Below are 9231 nucleotides of genomic sequence, written 5' to 3' on the forward strand. Positions count from 1 at the left end.
TGCATCTGAGGGCTGAGCTCACAGTGAGTCCTGCGGGCTCGGCACAGGGAGGATGGCAGCTGTGGGGGTCAGGGGGTGAAGGGGGAGACCCAAGATAGGGAGCTGGAGCCCAGAGCAGGGAGGGGCCGGTTGGGATCCGCTGGGATGGATGAGATGCCCATCCAGGGGGAGAAAAGGAAGGAGCAGTCAGCAGGGCAGGAAGGAAGGGGGGTCAGGAAGGAAGGAACCCACGTGGCAGAGGACCCATGTCTTGGGCTCAGGTCTTAGTCGTGCAAACAGAGGGGCAAGCAGGGTGCTGCCCTGGAGGGCGCCACTGAAGCCCTGCAGGGGCCATAGGCTGGGCAGAGTCAGAGAGAAGACGGGTGAGGGAGAAGTTAAGGAAGTGATTCCGCGTTGCATTTAAGATAGGAGAAACCCTGGCCTATTTACAAGAGGAAGGGAAGGAGCTAGCGGAGAGGTTAGGGGCTGCAGAGGGAGGGAGGGCTGCCCCGGGCGTGGGAGCCCTCAGTGGGCAGGGCAGACCTGCCAGCACTGGGGACCAGGAACCTGCAGACTGGACTCACCAGCGCTGCATGCGGAAGGGGAGGTGACGGACGGAGGGAATTCAGGAAGGAAGAAGACGTTATGTTCAACAAATGTCCATGACAATAGCAATGATCCAGTGTGGGATATTTATTCCAGTGTATTTACACTGTGTTCATGTGTTTGACAATATCTGCAATACACATGTTAACACGTAGCAACACCATCACATGTAGCTTTGACTACATGATCAACATTTACGTTTGCCTGCAAAGTTACGCGAAACACAGATCCATGGAATAAACAGAGTAAATCATTCTTAAGCACAGCCTAACCGTCCTCCATCAAACCACTTAAAGAAAATCACTGCTACACGTTTGATTTTGCATTTCCTCGGCAATATTTTCCTATGCTCTTTAAGACGGAAGCATGAACCTCTGAAGAGCTCAAATACAAGTATTTACATACAACGTGATGGGAAGTGTTTCATGATATATAAATTAATATAACACAAGTTACTGTGTAGAAAAAAATAAATTTATGGTGAATAAATAAACTACAGCTTTATATATCAAGTCATATGTGGAGTATAAAAAGTAATTCCTAGGTATATACATATACATCTCTCTCTCTATATATATAAGTGTGTGTGTATCCCAGAGTATAAATATCATATGTACTTAAATATTTCATGTGAAGGAATAGATCGTATTGCATCTGTTTTCAGTTCTGTAAGTTAAAATACTGATGGCATTTGGGGTCCCCTCTGATTGCCACGGACCCCAGGATCTTCTTTCCGCTCCAAGGGTAGACACACCAGCAGAGCCCAGGCTCTCCTTCCAGGGATGTCTCGCACTGCAAAGAAAAGAAGCGAGGTCAACAGCAGCCCCTGTGAAGCTGAGAGGGTGGCGGAGCTCCGTGCTGCCCAGTGCCGTGTGGAGGGCGTGGCAGCTGAGAGCCAGGCCATGGGCATCCCCAACCGGCCGTGACCATGACTGAGGGCAAATCCTACACCGTCCTGGTTCTCTTCGTAAAATAGAAACTGAGGGCAACTACCCAATGCAATAAGGATGTCACGCGTGTGTTGAATGGTACAGCGTGTGCAGAACTGTCTGCTTCACGGCCCCTACGGCAGAGCGTCTGAGCCCAGAGGGAGCCTGCTCATGTGTGGCCAACCTTGCTGTCGTACCCCCTGCCAAATTCCTTGTTTGTTATAAAGCACTTCCTGGTCCCCAGTTTCCCCCAGAAATATCCACAGAACCTAGGCTTCACTGAGTCCTAAAGGGCTCCTCAAAATTAGGTCTTGGTTTGTTTAATCTCACTTATTATCTGACAAGCCAAAAAAATGCTATTATATTTAATTACAAAGTTCATTTCCCTTTGTAGGGAGAAAAAATGTAAGAGAAGTCCAAACAGATACTCACTTTCCTAAGCAGAATTGTCCTGTTCCTCTCTATTACAGGTGAGACACTGAGATCCAGAACGTGAGGGGCCTGTGAAGGTCCCCACCTGCTGAGATTTGCTAGCTGATGGAGCGACACTCAGCTCAGGGCCCCCGAGTGCACACAGGCTTTGAGCATGGAGCTGGTCTTCAGGCTACCGGGGGGCTAGTGCCTCCTACTCCCAGAGGGGTGGGTCTTGCGTAATATGATCTGTTACGTGGTTTTACGTTGCTCACTTGGAGCTGGACACCCTGTTTGTTGAAAGGCTGGCGCTTGGCTGGGGTGTGGGCATCAGGGGCTGTCGCGTGAGGATGCACATACCTGTTTGCTGTGATAGAACCCATTCTGGTTGCAGTTTGGCAGATAAAATTTGTAAAGCTTGTCTCCTGCCTTCTGCTGCTCTCTGGCTAATCTGTCCAGCACTTTGTAGAGTTCTCGCTGGCAGGGCTCCTGAAAGAAAAATTTGACGTTGGGATAAATGACAAGAAACAGTGTATTATTAGCCTAAAAGGGGAGTGGATGTAAGAGGTTTTGTGTGGGCTCTGAGGACAGGCCTGGACCCACTTTCCCTGGGCCTCACTCTCTCACCTATAGAAGGAGGGTGGTTAGTCTCTGTTCTGAGTTGTTAAGATAAAGGATGGGAACCCCATGCCCTCCCTCACTGAACATTCACTAAACACTTGCAGGAGACAAGAGCATCACCAATGCCATGAGCTCTCCGACTCTCCTGCCCCCCGTGAGTAATTCTGGCATCAGTCATCTGGTTGAAAGGAGAATGGGCACAACTCTGTGAACGGAGAACTTAGTAGCAGAGATTTCTAAATTTTGAACAACGTTCCTCTGTAATCTACAAGGTTAGTTCACACGAACCAAATTCGTTGAGGATTAAGGCGTTCATCTGGACAATCTGAGATAAGCATGAACTTTTCTCTATTTGTCATCATTTCAAGCTTAAACTCTGAAGTGTCTAGAAAATGGTTCAATCTCCACTTTTCTGGGTATGCATGTTTTTAGAAGTGAGTTTCTTTTTTTCACAAATGACCCCAAGTCACTCCAACTTTGATTCTTTGTCGCCCTCAAGTGGTAGGACTAAAAACATACAGCAATTAAGATGCTACAAGGGAGCTGGCGCTTAACGGGGATAGAGCTTCAGTATGGGAAGATGAAGAAGTGCTCAAGATGGACGGTCATGATAGATAGTGGCAGAATAATGTGACTGTACTTAATGTAACTAAACTTTATACTTTCAAATGATTAAAATGCTAAACTTTATGTTATGAATCTTTTACCACAATTTCTTAAAAAGTGGGGGAAAGATGGGATGGGGGAGGAGGATGTTAAGAATAGCTCAGTGCTCTTTAGACACTGCCAGTCTGATACCCTCATTTTAGAGATGAGCTCAGAGACGTGAAGTAATGTATCTAAGGTTGCACAGCACGAACTGCATTTTCTTTCCATCCAGAGGGCTCCTCTGCTGAAAGCCCTTGGGTTAAAAGTTCCCAAAGCTAAGCTGAGGAATGTCTGTTAGGCTTTGGGAAGGAACTTGTTTATATCCAGGGCTCAGGACCGGACCTGCAGGGCCAAGCAGATTCAAGCTAGAGGCTCCACCTACCCCGAGGCTCTCACCTTCCGATTGTTGATGTCTGTGATCTCCAGGGCCCTCATGCTCTCATAATTACTGATGGCGTTCCAGAGGATGGGCAGGTCCTCACTGGACGCAGCCATCAGGTGGAAATTGTCCAGAAGCTGCTCCTGGGTCATCTCTGAGCTCTCAGGGGACATGTTCTCTAGGGTGGCAGGGTCCTTTGCCTCTGAAAATGGAAAAACGAAAACCCGTGAGCCTTCCTCTGAAGCATCTGCACCTGTGCCCCCCTCCCCCGAAGCTGCTTCCCTTCCCACAAAACCGGACTGGGACAGGATGGCCATGTAGTTTTGCCTACTGCCACTTTAAAGGAACTTCTGATGGCTTCCAGGTAGAGGGATGACCCAACAGCAATACCAATGGCAAGAGTGCCCCGTGTTTCTGCTTCTAAAGTAGCCACATGCACATGTGTCAAAGCCCGGGAGGAGCCCTGAGAAAGCCATGGATTACAATTCAATTCCTGACCCCATCCTCAGCTTTCCTATCCATAAAATGGGCATGTTAGTAATTCCCTGTGAACAGGTGGTAGGGTTTGTTTAGAGGTGGGGTCTAGATTGCAGCTCTACTCTCTTCTTTTCCAGGGGCTCTGCCTTCCCACAGAGTGACTTCTTTGCAACCCTGGGAAGAGGCAGGGTCACCAGATTTCTTGCAGAGTCCTAGGGTTTGGATCTGGTGCATGGACAGAATGATAGAGAATTGGCTCTCCTGAGGGAACCCGGGGGGACACCCTCTCCTTTGAGGACCACAGAGATGACTCTGAAGGCAGAGAACCAGGAGGAAAACCGTCCCCACCTTGGAAGGGTGATGCGCTCCAGCAGATCCCTATCAGGGCATAGAGCCACAAGATCCCGCCAAGAATCACGGAATCACTGGACATACAGCTGCCCTGACAGGGAGGTAGGGAGAGGGGGTAGAGGTGGGTGTATTTCCTCTGCTTCCCACTACAAATAAATCACTGCTAAATTCAGGAAAGTTCTGATTGTCAAGTTCTGAGGAGGCAGCACACACATCAACCACTGTTTTTCTATGACAATGAACGCAAGTGACGTTTTTAGCCTGAACTTTCACATTATGTTCTGTAAACATCTGGGAAGCACATACTGTCTGCACAGGACATATATTTCAAAGGACATTCCAAACACCTCCCAGGAGGCCAGCGGTACAGGCTCCCACTGCAGGTCTTCCTGGAAACTAATGCATTGGCAGGGAGGAGAGCCAGGGGCGGCTGGAGTGGCACCCCGCTGCCCGGGCACCCCATCGCCTCCCTCTTCTGGGTTTCTATAGATCAGTGGGCTGCCCAGGTGGTCTGGGCTCCCTCCCCCAGCTCTCCCACCAAGTTGCGTGTGTCCTGCCTTATCCTAAGCGCCCCCTGCAGGACCACACAACGATGGAGTTCATCCGGGTGACAAATCCTTTCCCCTTACAGGTTTTGGCTGCAAGCTCTGAGCTTGGCCGGGTTTGCTCCCCACTGGCTGTGAGCTTTGGTGGAGCCCCAGCCCTCTGCCCGCCCCAGTCCCCACCCCATCTGTCCCAGGGGAGGGACCCGGGCGGGGAGACGGTTGGTACCTGTGGCCTCGGCGCTGGGCGCGGGCATGCAGGCGCCCTGGCCGCGGGTGAGGGCGTACAGGGGCCGAGGCTCCCCGGGCAAGGCGCGGCAGCTGAGCCCATGGGCGCAGCGCGCAGTAGCCACGCCGCATGCGGCGTCCAGCGGCAGGGCGCACGTGGGGCAACAGCCGCAGCCGGCGGGCCGGGTGAGCTCCGGGCACGAGGCGGGCACGGGAGGGCAGAGCGCCAGCCTCTCGGCGGAGCAGGGCGCGCAGCGCCAGGGCTGGGGAGCGTCAGCGGCTGAGCCGAGCTGAACGGCCAGCGAGAGCAGAAGCGGCCAGGCGCGGACAGCCGGGACTTGGGGCATCGCCAGGCAGCGGTGGCGGTCAGGAGCCGGTGCTCGCTAGGCGGTGGCGGCGGCGCGCTGGCCGATGCTGGCTGAGCGGTGGCTGATGCTCGCTGGGCACCGGGTGCGCCTTATGAAGGGCGCCGGCCGGGCCACCTGAACCAGCGGTTAATGATTGGCGGCGCCGCGTGCTCGCGGCCGGTGTTCAAAATAAGTTTGTTTTGGTTGTAGGCGCACTGCCCTGCGCAAACCGTGGGTAGAAGGTGGGCAAACGGTCCAGGTTTCAGACAGTGTTTGTCCTGTCGTTAGGGTTCAGACCTGGAGCCAAAGTGCAATTCCAGCCAGGAGCGCACAGCCAAGTAGAGGGTTGCGCTTGCCTGTTTCGTTCAAGGGGCATCTTCAGGCTGAGTCTGCCGGCGGTCCCCGGAAGACCCAGGGAAAGCAAGAGAGATAAGCTGGGCAAGGCCAGCGCATTGGCCAGTTTTCAAGTGGGGAAATCAAGGCCCAGGCAGAGGAAGGAAGGATGGGCTTAGATAGAAGCCAGGTGTTTGAAAGCCCTGGTAGCTTCTCAGTGGCAAAGCCCAGAACTGTTTCTCCCTCTGCAGAACGAAGACCAACGGGCCCCTTAACTGCTGTCTTGAGAGCCTTTCCCAGGAGGAGAGAAGGAAGGAAAAGGGCAGTTCCTCCCAGGGCTGATGCCGCCCTCGCTAATGTCACCACAGCCCCCAGAGACCCACCTTGTTAACTGAGCTTACAGAGAGAGAGGGACTCGGGGCCATTCAGAGACAGGGCGAGGGTGCAGAACAAGCCCAGACCCCAGCTTCCTCTGACTTTCAGCCTCAGACCAGATTTTTATCAGGAGTTGATGACCAAGGCTTTCTCTCTAGTTAGAATTCCTGTTTCTGAATATCCTCTTGAGTGGAAAGAAAAATGTCACTGTACCTTCAAAGACAGTGAGATATGGCCCTGCCCTTGTCCAGGTACTGCAGGTGCCCTCACTGGCACCCGGTCCCTGGAAACTAGGCAGCTACTGACAAGAACAAGGCAGCTGTATATTTACTGATGGAGAAAAATCTCCAAGGTTTGTAATATTATGCAAGTTAAGTAAAATTTCCAAGTGAAGTAAAACTAACAAGGCACAGAATATGCCATTGTTTGTGTACAAAAAAGGAATAGGAATGTATATGTCACTGTGATCCTAAATGTATTGAATATTCTGAGAAGAATATGAAGAAACTGCTACCACTGCCTGCCTTGGAGGGGAGGTGTGAAATTAGGTGACTGGGGAAGAGACTGGTTTTCCCTTCACACTCTTTTTTATCCTTCTAGATTCACATTATCTAGTAAGTACCATGTTTTCTTTGTGTTTTTTTTTTTTTGGTATTATCAGGTACTTACATTATCAGTTATATTATCTATCTCAAAAAGAAACAAATTGAAATTAATTTACTAGCTTTTTTTTCTACTTACTTCATTGGCTCTGTGGCCTTGGGGAAGTTACTTGCCTTGTGTTCTGCCACTATTATATCAATAACTTGTCACCCCTGCCCCCCAGCATGTCCTCAGGAACAATCAAAATAAGGTTGGTGAAAACAGTTGCAGTTGGATGTTCACGGTCATGTTGGTCATTATTTTTACAAAGCAAAGGTCAGTGTCTGGTTCAGGAGCAGACCAATGGTTTTGACTTTTTTCACTTTATTTCTGAGGTGAGTTTCTAAAGGATTTCATTTCCCCAAAAGAACTTGTGCTCTGAATGTTCTCTCTGGACTTCCTCGATTTAGAATCAGCCTGCCCACTTGACGTTTTCTCAATGACACACATGAAAGAGATAATCATCTGGTAAATATCTGGGCCCCACCTACTGTGTGCCTGGTAATTTGCCAGCCCTGTACAGTTCACCCAGTTGTGCACTCGCCGGGTGAGGTCCCTCCCTCCCTCTCTGAGGTCTCCTTCATCCTGCACGTAGTGGAAATTCCCCTCCTGGTGAATCGATTTCCCAAATGTTTCCTAGGCTTGCCTCATAGCAGCAGCAAACCAAATGACCACCAACCCAGAGAGAGCTCTCCCTGCTTCCAACCCCACCAACACAAATGGACAGGGCTCTTCCTCGAGGCCTGTGTGGGCCGTCTGTCCCCTCTCTCCTGGAAGGTCAAGAGGTGGCTTCTGCTATGCTCATTTCTGGGTGCACCCTGAATCCCAGGCCCCACCGCCCACTGGCTGGCATCCACAGCCTGGTCTGGCCTTCCGTGCCCCCCGTGGTCCGACCCCAAGGTCTGGTCCCTATTAGCATGAGGGGGCGCTCCTGCTGGGGGCACTGAGCTGCAGGGTGGTGGGGGAGGGAGCCCCTCCCTACGTGTCATAGACTCGGAGCCTCCCCTAATCCCAGCCCTGCAGACTCCGGCTCATTTTCCAGGCTTAATGTCCCCTCCACCCCAACTCAAGAAGAAAAACAGCCACCGTCATACCTCCATGACTTTCTTCTTGCTGAGTGAATTTTCTCCATGAGTGAATTTTCCTCACCCTACCGTCCACGTCTCCCTACCGTCCACGTCCTCCCTACCGTCCGCGTCCCCCTACCGTCTGCGTCCTCATACCGTCCACGTCCCCCTACCGTCCACGTCCCCCTACCATCCGCGTCCCCCTACCGTCCGCGTCCCCATACCGTCCACGTCCCCCTACCGTCCACGTCCTCCCTACCGTCCACGTCCTCCCTACCGTCCGCGTCCCCCTACCGTCCGCGTCCCCCTACCGTCCGCGTCCCCCCTACCGTCCACGTCCCCCTACCGTCCACGTCCTCCCTACCGTCCACGTCCTCCCTACCGTCCACGTCCTCCCTACCGTCCGCGTCCCCCTACCGTCCGCGTCCCCCTATCACCCACATCTCTCTGTCATCCACATCTTCACGGTGTTGGTGAAGATGTTCTGCCCCTTTTCCGTCCCTCAGGATCCACCTGAAGTTCCTCGTCCCTGAGAAGCCTTCCCGGCAGCTCCCAGGTAGAATGAGGTGCCCCCTCTGCGCTCCCGAAAACTGTGACAATGGCTTAGGGGCACTGTAGCTGAAGAGCTACATAAACCTGCATTTACCTGTGTGTCTCCTGCCAGGCTGGGTGGGCAGGGGACAGGCTCACAGAGGCCCCTGCCCCATCCATGCCCAGGGCACTAATGGTGCCCCAGCCCATCCTCCTAAGGACTCTAGAGTCCAAGAACCAGGCACTCCTGGATGCAGAGCATGGGAGCAGGGCGTGGTGGGGGGATGGGGAGCCGTGGTCTCCTATACGTGAACTGTAGGTACCCGGCGCCTGGCTGTGCTCGCCAGATTTGCCAGTGGTCCTCCCCAAGAGCTCAAGAGGTGGGGCTTATCACACCAGCTGGGGGTGAAGCCCCCCTTTGCCCAAACCGAAGCTGGTACCCTTCATGCTGAACCACATAGACGTCAGGATGAGGTAAGGAAGGGCCAATATTATCTGTGTGTGCGAGGGCAATTGGGAGTATATTTGGGGGGACAGGGGTGAAAAGTAGCTTTGGGGGTACATGTGGGAAGTTTTCGGCGCCAGCTACAGAAGCTGTATCTTACCAGCTGGGCGAAACAAAGCATTACACTCGTGGGGCTCCAGGGACACAGGAGATGCCTGGCACTCTGCTTCTTCACCCCGCATTGTAAATTTTCTGCCTGCAGAGGAAAGGAGACCACTGTTGCCATCACAGAAAAGCAGAGGAGCTGCATGTAATCTGAG

The 9231-nt window shown here is 52.5% G+C and overlaps 1 protein-coding gene across 1 annotated transcript; it reads right to left on the minus strand.

Annotated features, from left to right (window-relative positions):
• Nucleotides 1-645: 645 nt before the first annotated feature.
• On the minus strand, nucleotides 646-5617 carry IGFBP1 (insulin like growth factor binding protein 1). The gene is made up of 4 exons (XM_082846734.1): nucleotides 5173-5617; nucleotides 3591-3775; nucleotides 2286-2414; nucleotides 646-1377 (listed from the first exon to the last, which is right to left on the minus strand). Exons 1-4 carry the CDS (start codon nucleotides 5516-5518, stop codon nucleotides 1246-1248), a joined length of 792 nt encoding a protein of 263 aa, XP_082702860.1. The 5' UTR covers nucleotides 5519-5617; the 3' UTR covers nucleotides 646-1245.
• Between the last annotated feature and the right edge of the window lie 3614 nt (nucleotides 5618-9231).

This window comes from Leucopleurus acutus, assembly GCF_964270905.1.
Source record: "Leucopleurus acutus genome assembly, chromosome: 9".
Lineage (NCBI taxonomy): Eukaryota > Metazoa > Chordata > Mammalia > Artiodactyla > Delphinidae > Leucopleurus > Leucopleurus acutus.